Below are 13,359 nucleotides of genomic sequence, written 5' to 3'. Positions count from 1 at the left end.
AGAAGTGGTATAGGCGGAAAGGCGTACAACAGACCGCAACTCCACTCGTGACGAAAAGCGTCGCCGAGCGAGTGCCGCCTTGGAAATTCCAACGCGCAGAACTGCTGACATTGCGCGTTCTCTTCGGTGGCGAATAGATCTAACCAAGGCTCTCCCCACTGCTAAAAGAGACCTTGCACCACGTCAGAGTTCCGACGCCATTCGTGATCCATCATGCACCGGCGGCTGAGTTCGTCTGCTCTGGCGTTCAGAGAGCCCGCCAGATGTTGAACCACCAGGGTGACGCCCTGGTGTTCCAGCCATGTCCAGAGGCGCAGAGCCTCCTGACAAAGGGTCCACGACCCCACCCCGCCCTGTTTGTTGCAATACCACATGGCGGTGGTGTTGTCCGTGAACACCTGCACGACACTTCCCCGGACAGAGGGAAGGAAGGCGTTCAGTGCAAGCCGGATCGCTCTCAACTCCAACAGGTTGATGTGGAGACGAGACTCCGCCGGAGACCAGAGGCCTCTGATCTCCGCCTCTCCCATATGGCCACCCCATCCCAGGAGGGACGCATCCGTCAGTACGACATGCTCCGGTTGGGGAAGGGAGAGGCTCTTGCCCTTGACCCAATCGCGGTCCGTGAGCCACCACTGCAACTGCTGTGCAGTGCCCTCCGAGATCAAGACATGGTCGGACAGGTTGCCGTGATGCTGGGCCCACTGAAATTTCAGGTCCCACTGCAGAGCCCGCATGCGCCGCCTAGCGTGATGCACTAGTAGGATGCAGAAGGCCATCAGCCCCAGAAGCCGCAACACTAGCCTGACCGAAACCCAGGATAGAGGCCGAAAGATGGGAATCAGGGCCTGAATATCGCGGACCCGCTGTTCCGGCGGATAGACCCGGAACTGCGCCTAATCGAGAACCGCTCCGATGAAGAGGAGCTTCTGAGAGGGACTCAGGTGTGACTTCGGCACGTTGATGGGAAAATCCCAGCAAATGCAGGAGATCCGCCGTAGTCTGGAGGTGGGAGACGACTGTCTGGGGCGAGCCCGCCTTCAACAACCAGTCGTCGAGATAGTGGAAGACTGGAACCCCTGCTCTGCGCAGATGAGCTGGGACCACCGCCATAACTTTCGTGAACACCCGAGGGGCACTGGTGAGGCCGAAGGGGAGCACGGTAAACTGAAAGTGCTCTTGGCCCACCGTGAACCGCAGGTAACGCCGGTGGGCCGGCAGGACGGGGATGTGGAAATATGCGTCCTGCAAGTCCATCGCTACCATCCAGTCTCCAGGGTCTAGGGCAGCTAGAACCTGAGCCAAAGTTAACATCTTGAACCTTTCCTTCCGGAGGAAGGCATTGACGTTCCGGAGGTCCAAGATAGGGCGTAGGCCCCCTTTGCCCTTCTTGGGAACCAGAAAGTAGTGGGAATAACAACCACGACCTACTTCTGGGCTCGGAACGCGCTCGACGGCCCCCTTGGCCAAGAGGGCCGAAACTTCCTCGTGGAGAAGATTCAAATGATCCCCCGAGATACGGTGGTGCTGCGGTGGCATGGCTGGAGGGGTCGTCTCGAAGGGGAGGGAGTAGCCCCTTCGGACGATTTGCAGCACCCACCTGTCCGTTGTGATGGACCGCCAGCGGAGCAGGTGATGGCGAACTCTGCCGCCCACTGGCATGGAATGGGCCTGAAAGCTCGGACTAGTAAGGCTTTGAGGCGGATGCTGCCGGGGTGGATGTGGGCTGACCGCGTCGTCCTCCAGAACCGCCTCGGCGGAAACTACGTCCGCGACCGCGCGCAGGTTGGTTCTGCGGCTGGTGGCTAGGTGTACCTGAGGAGGCACCCCTTCCTTGGCCACGAAAGGGGCGAAAGGCGGAAGTGTGCGACCGCGGGGCCGAGAGGCCCAAGGACTTGGCCGTAGCCCGGGAGTCCTTAAAGCGATTCAGCGCACTGTCCGCTTTCTCGCCGAATAGGCGAGTGCCATCAAAGGGCATGTCCATGAGGGTGCTCTGGACATCGCCCGAAAAAGACGTGGACCGCAGCCAGGCGTGACGTCTAAGCGCCACCGAGGTAGAAATCGCCCTACCCAGCGAGTCCGTAGTGTCAAGCCCACATCTGATAGCATGTCGTGCTGCATCCCTCCCATCGGCCAGAGCCTGGGTAAGTCGTGTCTGGACCTCCTCCGGACACAGGGGCAGCACGTCCTCCACCGTATCCCACAGAGAGTGGGAATAACGGTCCAAGAGACAGGCGGTGTTCAAAGACCGCAGGCCTAAACTATGGGAGGAGAACAGCTTTTTGCCAAACTGTTCCAGTCTCTTGGAATCCCGGTCCGGCGGAGCGGTCGGGAAGGAGGATTGGGAGGTAGAGGCCTGGATAACCAGGCTCTCGGGGGTAGGGTGTTGGGACAGAAAACTGGGGTCGCCCGGAGCAGGACGGTGGCGCCTGGCGACGTTCCTATCCACAGGAGGAACTGTGGAGGGCTTGGACCAGGTGCCCTGCAGAACGTCAGTGAGGGCCTCATTGAATGGCAGCAGAGGCTCAGTGGAGCTTGCTGCAGACTGAAGCACCTCAGTGAGGACGTTAGTCCTCACAGCCACGGCAGGTAGCTCGAGCCCAAGGGCTGCGGCCGCCTTGCGCAGCACCACAGAGAAAGCAGCACCCTCCTCCGAAGCCACAGTTGGAGGAGAGATGAATCCAGTGTCCGGAGAGGTATCCAGACCACTGGCCTCCCCCAGTTCATCTGCCCAGTCCTGCGACAGTTGAGCCTGAGCGGCCATAGGATCCTCGGATCCCTCCCATTCGCCCCCATCATCCGATTCCTGGTATGCAGGAGGAAGGATCAGAGACGGGCGATAGACAAAATGTGTCTCCAGCGGCGCCGAACGCGGCGTCCATCGACGCCGGGCCCGGACCGGGGCTGAACCGGGGCTCAACGTCGAGCGGAGTCGGCGTCGGAGGTGGTACCGGTGTCGACGCCGGCGGAGGAGGCGTGACGAGGTCGACCGGCGTCGGCGGGGACTCGGGAACGGGTCCCTCGGGCGCTTGCGGCGTCGAGGCCGGAGCCGCCGGCAGGCAAGGTTGCCCAGTCGGGTCCGCGGGGCCCGAAGGCGCGCCAGCGGGCGTCGACGGCGGAGCCAGGTCCCTCATGGCCGAGAGGAAGGCACTGACTTCCGCCGGCGTCGCGTCAGTCCCAGGGACCGGTGGGTATGGGGACTTGCGCGGCGCCTGCGGCTCCGCCGGAGCCGCAGGGGTGGAACCACCCTGACCCTCGGCCGAGTCGCGCGACCGGCGAGGGGAGTCCGAAGAGCGGTGTCGCCTCTTGGACTTCTTGGAGTGCTTCGACTTACCCGAAGACTTGGATCCCGACGACCGATGATGACGTCGGCTGCGGCTCCGCGACCGATCCTTGGACCTCCTCCTGGACCGGGATCGAGAGGGGCGCGGAGCCGAGTGGCGAATCTCGAGAAGCTTACGGGACCGCTCCCGTCTAGCCTTCGAGGTCAGGGCCTTGCAGTCCGAACACAACGCCGCGTCGTGGTCGAGGCCCAAGCAGTAAAGGCACTGGCGGTGATGGTCCGTAACCGACATCAAGCGGCTACAGTCAGCACAGGCTTTAAAACCAGGCATCCTACCGGCACCGGAGTCGAGACAAGATCAAAAAGGATCGAAAAAGTTAGTCAAAAAGTGACTAAAGGGGTAGCTCTCCCGGATCTGCGCTTACTGGCGCGGAAAAAAGAAGAACTGACGTCAGCGCGCGAGGGAGGCGTCTAAGTACTCCGACGACGTCATTCCGGCGCACGATGCCGACGACGGACGCGGAGCCGCAGACGACGCCTAGCGACGCGCAAGGGGTATTGCTAACGTAAAATCTTCCGGATCCAGTCTGACGCCTGGGGATATTCTAAGGTTAGGAATCTAACTAACGTGTTTCTTTCAGATCTAGGACTCACCAAGCCTTGGCAAGCGGAACCCACGAAGAACGGAGGACTTGCTTCTGGTGCAGACCAGGAAGGTCTGGGGTGCTTCTCTTTTGCAAAGAAGCGGAAGCCAGTCTGGAGCAGCCAAATCAGCAGTGAAGATTTCAAGGTGTGTCGTCACAAAGGCCGCTAGCCAACGGGCAAGCAACCGGACAGACGTGGCAAGCAGGAAAATGCAGAAGGGTCCCATGCAGGACTCGTGGAGTGTGGGGGGCTGATCTTCGATGCAGATGGTGCTTGGGGTTGGGGCTTCTCAATCCCCGGTGCACAACTTCGAGGGTGCCTCAGAAGCTGCGCTGGAAGAATCTCGCCACTTTTCCCAGGTAGCCGGTCCCACGTCTCTCGTCGCCTCCACGGATCTCAGCTCGGCTGTGGATGTGGATCAGGGTCGGAGAAGTGTGGAAGTCAAGGCTCTGGTCGGGCTCTGCAGTCGGTCCCTCGTAGAACTTCAGCAAAGCAAAGGGTAAGTCTCTTGATGGTGCCTGTTTGCACAGGGTAGCCACTCCTTGGCCACAAGGGAGATTCTTCAGTCTTCTTCTTTCGTCGAATGTCGAAGGTCCAGAGTTTCTGTTCAAGTTGCAGGTTCAGGATAATCTAATCTCCTGGGGCCCAGCTACCACTCTTATACTAATTTGGGGGGCTGGGTTACCTGCTAGGTCACGCCTTATGGGTGGGACCTGGGAGGGGGGTGGTTACACCCCCTTCCCTTTGTCCAGTTTCGCGCCAGGACTGGGGCTGGTGTGCCCCAGCACCGGTTTGAACTGGACTATGCATGGGACACCTTGTGTGCCCCAGGCATGTCTCATTCCTTTCAGCCCTCCCTGCCCCAATACACTAAAGTCTGTCTGGGGAGGTGCTAGCACCTCCCCAAGCAGGAAACCTATTGTCCAAGCCTCCCGGGCTGGGAGGGCTCCCAGCAGCAGGAGGTCAGACTTGTGTCTGTGGCAGCAGCATCAATTTTGTGATGCTGAGGCTTTGGTTAGAGTTAAACAGCAAAGTAGGATTTTAACATGTCTCTCCCTCTAGAAGGGGGGAATAATATCCTCATCACCAGAAATTGTATGGGGGTATTATTCCAAAGTGTTAGACACCTTACACGACATGTTTTGATAAAGCCAAACCATAGTTACCATAACCGTTTAAGATTATAAGGCACTTTAAGAGTATATGGTAGGCTATATCATAGAACAGCTATAAGGACATGGTTCCGAAAGCTGCAGACAGGCTCAGCTCATGCTAGAGCACCATCTCACATGTTACCAAGCACTCTGCCTCCAGGATTGTTAAGGCCTGCCATAGGAGTGGCTGATAGGTACACGTGTCTATTTTAAGGGTAGATATAGTATACTATATCTAAGCAAGGGGTGATTACACAACCTTGCCCCAGCTGAGTGATCAGCCAGTTGTGTCTGATTGGAAGGCCAGACCAGGGGTGGCATAATACATGCTGCAGCCCCTGGGAGGCCTAGGGTACACCTATGCCCTGGGTACCTAGGGTACACTGTACAGGGTCCAATAAGGTGATCCTTACCAATTGTGTATGTACCTAGGGTACATGGAGTCCATTTTAAAGAGAGAGCAGACAGCCTGAGACCCTGAATGGCAGGATCTCAGGCCAACTAAGTCGAAAAACCAGCTAGACACTAGGCAAAAAGTTGGGGGTAACCATAGTCAGATATCCACCTTCCTACACGCACTAGCCTCTGTCGCAAGCCTGGGAGGCGACAACAAACCGTCGGTCGGGGACGGTTGAAGGCTAACCCGACCACTAGAAAATAAAGGCAGAGGAGCCTGGGGTTGATCCAAAGGCCAAGGAACACTAGGCACTTGCACCAAGGGGCTGTGAAACGACCCTGGGCTTCGTGAGCCCAATGGGGGCACATCCTCCAGCAATAGAGGAGCCGCCGGCGTCAATCGACGATGAGACGATGTCGGCTGGACGTCGAGAACCTCCAGATGGGAGTCAATCTGGGTGCGGATAGACGGCGAATCGACCTCCACCAGCGGGGAGGAAGGAGATCGACAGGGCGTCGAACTCGGTGCCGCAGCAGACGTCAGCGCCCAGGGTTATGCGCTGACTGGACGGGCGGGCTAGACTGACGACTGGGATGCCCCCCCGGGCCGTGTCCCGTTTACGTCGTATCGACATTGGGGCCGGAGTCGATGCACTCAGCTGGTGCCGAGGACGAAGCCGCCGGCGAAGACCCGACATGAGTGCCTTCCTCATCTGTGGGACCCATAGGAGCACCAGGGAGAGGGGGTAACCCAAAGAAAGACTGGAGAGCCTTTGAATAGGCCTCCATTTGGGACAGTGTCGCTCCGACACCAGGGAAGGGTGCGTATGGAGGAGACCCCAGTGTCACATTTTGGGGAGGAGGACCTCCGCGACTTACGCTTGTGCTTACCCGTCTCCGAACGGCGTCCACTTGAACGGCCCCGTGAGCGGGCCAGATCCCTAGAGGGAGATCGGCGGCGTGAAGGCACAGGACCAGACATCCGGGCGGCCAACAGCTTCATATGACGCTCACTGGAGGGACTTTGGTTTCATCTGTTGACAAGCTTCACACTCCCAGGCACCACATACAAATCTTGTGCGGTTCTGTGAAAGACATTTGCCGGTCTCGCACGCCTTAAAACCCGAAAGCATCGCACACTGTTCCGCGACGCCGAAGACGTCGCAAAAAATGCCTGAAAAACAGGCCAAGGAACCGCTGGTTTTCCTGGACCCGCGTTGGGACGCGGAAAAGAAGGAAACTGATGTCAGCGCGATGGAAGGGGCATATATGGCTCCGCTGACGATCCCCCCGGCGCGCAGAGATGCTGCAGCAGAAATGTTTCCGGATCCAGTCGGACACCTGGGGATATTCTAAGTTAAGGAATCTGCGGCTAGATGTCTCTGTAAGATATAATCTTTTCACTCCATGAGAACAATCATAGTTGAGTTCCACTGGAGAACCTGAACCTTGATTATCAGTCTAATGTACAATTAAAGGAGTAGGACCATGAGTAACAATGTTGTCAATACCCCATGTCTGAACATTTTCTAACTTTGCCACATTTTTTCTAATATGAATTACCCTCATGGGTTTAGAGATTCTGGACATCGCCATTCTCTTGGGTTTGGGCAAATCCAACCAGATTCAATCTCCGATCTTAAAAGGAATGGTTTTCACAGGTTTGGTAACATCATATTTGTTCCTGTATTTGTTTTGGTGTATACGTATATTATTTACATTCTTTTCTCTGTCTCCCACAGAGGTTTCCATTTTTCCTCTACCATGAAGCTGTAGATTTGTTTCTGGGATTTTTACCTTTGTGGGACAAGAAAGGAGAAATCCCTGTGACCCTATTTAATGCTGTACGGTACGCCCATATAGTTTCTTGGAGGGTTAAATTGTCTGGCATCCCCGTTACTTCCGCTCTCTGCAAACCCACCTTCACCATTCTTTCGACCAACCCATTTACTCGTGGGCAATAGAAGGCAGTCCTGTGTTGTTGGATGTAAAATTCATTTGAGAACTCCTGTATTAGGCCAGAGGTAAACTGCACCCCATTGTCCGTAACCAACATCTCTGGAGTCCCTTCTTCATGGAAAACTTCTCCAAGGAATTTAATTAGTGTAGTCCTGATAATTTGTTGCGCACATCTCATCGTGACCCAACGTGAGTGATAGGCACCAGAATAAAACGATCTCTTAATGTCTTAAGGTTTAGGGGCCTACAATGTCAAGAGCCAAATTTATGCATGGTGTGCTTGGGACCTCTACAGGTGACAATGGAGGTTTTCAAATTTGTCAATGAGTCTTGTCACTTTTCATGCATTTGAAGCACACTTGGACTTTGGCTTCTACCACAGTTCTTATTATTTTATGATTAAGGGCTGAAGGTCTAAATAAACATTACTTTTGACTTGACTTGTGTTATAAATGGGATTTCTGGTTGGCTAGGGCTTGCGCCAAAGCCAGGCAGAAACCACCACTCTTGTCAGGGCTGGGGAGTTACACGCCAAAGATAACCCCTGCTCACCCCCTTGGTAGCTTGGCACGAACAGTCAGGCTTATCCCGGAGGCGATGTGTAAAGCGTTTGCGCGCGCACCCAGCAACAACACCCAAGGCCCACCACAAAAGAAACTCCACACAAGGTATTATATAAAAATAGCCTTTGTATTATACCAAAACACATTAGATAAAAACACACACTCTACAATGTGCCAACAGGCACGGGCAGAATTTACAAGGGATTATATGTACAGGGGACAGGGCCACATGGACCACTGTCAGGAATTAGCACTTTTAGACCTTAGCACTTAGAACATAGGATATGAAATACTGTAGCACAAAATAACACGTGTAGCACACAACCAGTAACTACTGGTAACAGGTAAGTACCACCTACGCAACCCTAACCACCTTAGGAAAATATTGCGCAGGGAACCAGGACCTCACTAGCACCACCTGTACTAGGAGAAAACAACCACCTATGTATCACAATACCTGTAGGGGTATAAGCACATTACACATGACGCATAAAACACATTCAGAGGTGTAAACACAAGGCACATGGCGCATATCAGCACAACCTACACTAGGAAAAACCCTCCCCTACGCATAGGTACAGCTAGCAATCAGCATAGCATAAAGGCATTGCGCAGGCGCAAAAGTACATATGTAAACAACAACAGGTACCCTAGGTGAGGGCACGACACAGCAAAACTGTCCCCAGGCCAACCTGGCCTTTCAGGGGCTCACACGCCCTTCGTCCACAAAGTCAGGGCTGGACTGAGCAGGCTGCGCAAGCCAATGCGTGCAGGGGCACAACCTAAACGTGGCAGCGGCCCACTAAGTGCTGGGCAGCTGTAGGGACTGGGGCCTGGGCACCTCTGGGCCCTTGGAACAATTATGGCATACGTTGGAGCCTCGCTGGGCTCTTGGAAAACAATGGCCCTGTTGTTGGAGCCTGTCAGGGCTCTATTACAATATTGCCCCCGACGTTGGAGCCTCTCTGGGCTCTGAATCAAGAATGCCCCCGTACCGTTGGAGCCTCGGGGCTCTAACAACTATGCCGAGTCGTTGGAGCCTCTCAGGGCTCTGAATCAAGAATGCCCCCGTACCGTTGGAGCCTCGGGGCTCTAACAACTATGCAGAGTCGTTGGAGTCCCACTCGGGGGACTCAGCAGTAATAATGCCCCTTTTTGTTGGAGCGCCCAGCGCTCTCTGATACTGAGGCCTCTCCTGGGTGCGAAGGGGACGCTCTCATCCGTGTGCACTGTGCCCCCGTCTGAGCGGCCCGCAACTGCGGCGCCGCTGTGGGGAACAGGGGCAGAGACCACTACCACAGGGAGTCCCGCTTACCTGGGACTCCCGCGTTGTCTCCGCTGGCTGCCGGTAGCCCTCCGGCGGGGCTGCAGACTTGCTCGCTCTCCTTCTCTCGGGGAAGCACGGGGTAGGCTCCCGTCCGCTTCCTGTGTTAGGCCACGCCCCTGTCCCTTCCGAGGCTGCCTGACTTCCGGTTACGAACCGGGCCGCAGCGGTGATTTTTCCGGCGATAAGAGGGGTGGGCTCCCTCGGTATCAGCAATACACGGCGGGGTGGACACCCGCCGTAGGAATAATTAAATAAGCGGGGTAGGCACCCGCCAACGAACGCCACAATGCGGGGTGGGCACCCGCTTTAAATCCGGCAAAAGCGGGGGAATCCCTACGTCGGGGTTCCCTCAATTATCGTAGCGCCGCGCTACGGGCCACAATGAAGGCGCTCTTCAGGGAAAGCGCTTCTCAATGCTGGGGTCCCAATTAAAGCGCTCCTAGCGCTATAAGTCAAATAAAAGCGCTCCCAGGCGCTTAGGGATACAAATAAAACCAAGGTCCAGCAAAGTTTCCCTCTGTATGCAGGAAGGTAGGCAGGGGGGCAAGGCTGGGCCAGGGGCCAGCTCACTGGGCCCTCCAGGAAGGAAGGCAGTCCTAAGTGGCGGTTCCTCTTGGCCTCCAGCAGCAGCAGCCCCCCTCAGATAGGATCCTGGAAAAGAACAACTTGCAAGGGGACACAGCCCCTTGTTATACACCTTTTTCCTTTGTTCTTGGTTCAGGGTGAGGGGGAAAACCAGTCGCAGCTGGTTGGGGAGCACCCTTGATGCGCTCAGCCCCTCACTCTATTCACTGGCAGGGCTAGGGTCATCAGTCGCACCACAGGGGGCGGAGCCAGCATTGTGTGGGGAAAGCCCTGCCCTATTCAGGTCCAAGGTGCACTCCTCCCCAGCCATCCGCATGCTAATCTCACACTCACCACTGGGGCAGACCCACCCAGACTCCTGGAGCCAGGCTCACCAGCCAATCACACGCCAGACACCTTTTACACTAATATGCCAACTCCTAGAAGTGGGACTTCCGCACATGACATAATCACGCATTATACATCATTGCGAAGCATTCGATCACACGAGTCCGCACATACCAAACTCGAGCCTGCACACCCCACGCATCAGGAACTACCAGGGACACATGCATTCCTCATGCATTCCTATGGGAGGGCAGGCCTATCTCACCACATGCACTCAGAGGGCGCACGCACTTTACTCTGGGACACAGGGAAAGTGCGCAGAAACCAAAAATCACTACCACCAGGTCACCAGTAAAAGCAAAAAGTTTAGGGGTGAACCTGCCAGAAGGGCCAAGTCCAACAACTTGCTTCTACCACAGTATTCATTCTCGGACACCAGTACTCAGAATGAACCTTGTTTTTGGTGAGGCTATGCCCTAAATGTCCCTCATGTGTGAGATCAACTATTTTCTCCCTTATTCCCCAGAGTGGTATTGTTTTCTCATCCTAGTATACAGTACCTTCTTGTATGTTCAACCCAAATTTGACCTCCCAAAATTTGGACAAATGGACAGGAACACCATTACAGCATTCAGGCCAACCTTCTTGAATGAGTCTGGTAAACATCCCCTACTCCTCATCGTTTTGCGTGCTTTCTTGCAATTTTGTCTTATTTATGCCAGTTTTAGTATAACCTCATTCACTCTCTCTCTTTACTGTCTGCTAAAGAATAGTCTAAAAGTGCATGGGAAAGAAAGTCTGCTGCCACATTCTGTGTCCTGGTACATGGAATATCCTAAAATTGTACCCTTCCAAGAATAATATCCAATGGGATATCTTATGTTTGGTCCTTCCTGACCCCTTGGTGATAAAAGAGTAAACTAGAGGCTTGTGGTGAGTCCAAATTGTGAATGGTATACCCACAGAAAAAACGTAAAATGTCTCAATGCCAAATAACATGCAAGGGCTTCATTTTCTACCATGGAGTAGTGTCTTTCTGACCTTTTTAAGCCTCGAGATGCAAATGCCATAATCTGTTCTTTTCCCTCCACCATCTATGTAAGACTAGCACCTAATCCCTTGTTACTGCCGTCTGTAGTCAACACAGTGGTTTTAGTTGGGTCAACTTTTCCCAGAGACGGAGCTTTGGTTATAGCTCTTAACTGATAAATGCTGATTGACAATTTCAGTACCATACATATTGTGATTTGTTTTCTTTAGCAAATGGCGTAGTGGTTTAACAATGCTTGCATAATTTTTAACAAATTTAGAGTAGTAGTAAGAGACCCCAGAAAGGATTTCAGATTTTTCACATTAGCAAGACCAATCATATTTTCAATGGCCTACAGTAAATTCAATTTGGGTGTAATACCATTGTGGGATATTGTGTGACTAAGATATTCCAAGGACCCAACCCCAATTGAATGAATTGGCTGAACTAGTAAACCTAGTTGGGGGTGATAGTGCTGCTATCCCCACAAAGACAAAGACACTCGTCGCCTTGTTATGATGCAAAAATCCACGCGGCATTGTACAATTAGGTAGCTTTAGCAACTGCCTTCACACACCATCACAATTCCAGTCAGCCGTGCATAGAATGCCCATTATGACAGTTGGAATCAGGGAAGGTTCCAAGGAGAGGTATAGGCGGGGAGTGCAGAGCAAGAAAGGTACCAAGGGTAAGTATTATAACAATCTGTTTAGTGTGACTTGCTATTTGGGGTCCAAATTTTGTATGACCAATGCAATAGTTTTACCTCTTTACTGGGAAGTATCATTATGCGAACATCACTGGGTTTTATTTTTAGAAAGACAGTATTGAAAGGCCTTACCTTGCCATAGTAGAGCACACGGCACAGGTCTTTGATGATTACTGGCATTTCAGTGATCTTTTCCCTGCATTCCTCAAACTGAGCAGCAACGCTGTAGCATTTGCATACATGTCCACATACCTGAATTAAAAACAGAAGCAGTAGTGAAATCAACTTTGCTTTAAATTAAATTTTGATATAGGCTTCTACAATGTTGCTTTCACATACAATCTACCAGTGTTTGGCCAAATTAAAGTGTAGTTATTTTTACAGGAAGTATGTTGAATTTTGATTCTATTTTTGGTATACATTATTCATTACCTGAACACACATATCATCCGGTTTACTTGAGGCAGTCAAAACAGATACACAGCGTGTGAAGGCCTCTTGCAAAACCTAGGAAAATAAAAACATGTCAATTAAATAACTGAAATGCACTATTTAATTATTATCAAGCCATACCACACTTGACAATATTTAAAAAAGATTGAGGCATAAAAGTTGAAGTTACTTACCTGAATTGACACTCCTGGGGGATATACTATCTAACCTCCGAACCCTCACCTTTAGAATATTCCCCAGGTGACAGACGGACCCAGAACTTTTCAAAGCACTGATCCAGCATGCTGCTAGGAGGCAATGTGCAGCTCCGCGATGGCAAATTCTTTCCCAGAAGAGACATTAGTTAGTGATAGATTCCTTACCTTAGAATATCCCCCGGTGTCAGACTGGATCCGGAAAGTTTTTGTCAGCAGTACCCCTGCCCGTCGGTAGGCATCGTCGTGCGGCTCCGTGTACGTTGTTGGCGTCGTAGTCGCCGAGATGACGTTGTCGACGCTACTTAGACGTGCCAACGCGCGCGGACATCAGTTCTGTACACGACTTTCTGCGCCAGGAACGCAGAACCATGCCAGAGGCCGACTACTGGTGCATTAAAACTAGGGCCCTGAAAGGGATGACCTCAACCCTAGAGACCAGTTCGCAGAACGGGGAGGATGGGCGGGAGGTAAGGAATCTATCACAAACTAATGTCTCTTACAGATATATATTTTTACACAAGTAAGTAGCTCGTGCATCTGAAAGAGACACGTTAGTGATAGAGTCCTTACCTTAGAATACATACCCAAGCAATACCAACCCCAGTGCTGGGTCTGCGAAGTGATATTACACCAGAAAGTCACGGAGAACCGAACGGCAAAAGAAGCCGTCTCTCCGGACTTGACTGTCAAGGCAATAGAGCTTAGTGAAAGTGTGCAGCGAGGCCCACATG

General features: G+C 53.0%; 1 protein-coding gene across 5 annotated transcripts in view; it reads right to left on the bottom strand.

Moving 5' to 3' along the window:
* DNAJC13 (DnaJ heat shock protein family (Hsp40) member C13) overlaps positions 1-13,359 on the bottom strand; it is a 1,667,846-nt gene that overhangs the window by 750,043 nt on the left and 904,444 nt on the right. For all 5 annotated transcript variants that reach the window (XR_014970022.1, XM_085630673.1, XM_085630671.1 and 2 more), the window contains 2 exons: positions 12,411-12,485; positions 12,111-12,230 (listed from right to left, as the gene is read on the bottom strand). Coding sequence is in view for 4 of the 5 variants with exons in the window: in XM_085630673.1 (XP_085486799.1) it covers positions 12,111-12,230; positions 12,411-12,485 (195 nt within the window). In the remaining variant the exon portion in view is untranslated. The remainder of the gene's footprint in view (positions 1-12,110; positions 12,231-12,410; positions 12,486-13,359) is intronic.

This window comes from Triturus cristatus, chromosome 10 (assembly GCF_964204655.1).
Source record: "Triturus cristatus chromosome 10, aTriCri1.1, whole genome shotgun sequence".
Taxonomy (NCBI): domain Eukaryota; kingdom Metazoa; phylum Chordata; class Amphibia; order Caudata; family Salamandridae; genus Triturus; species Triturus cristatus.
Note: the sequence above shows the minus strand (reverse complement) of the source record. Positions and strands in the feature narration are given on the sequence as shown.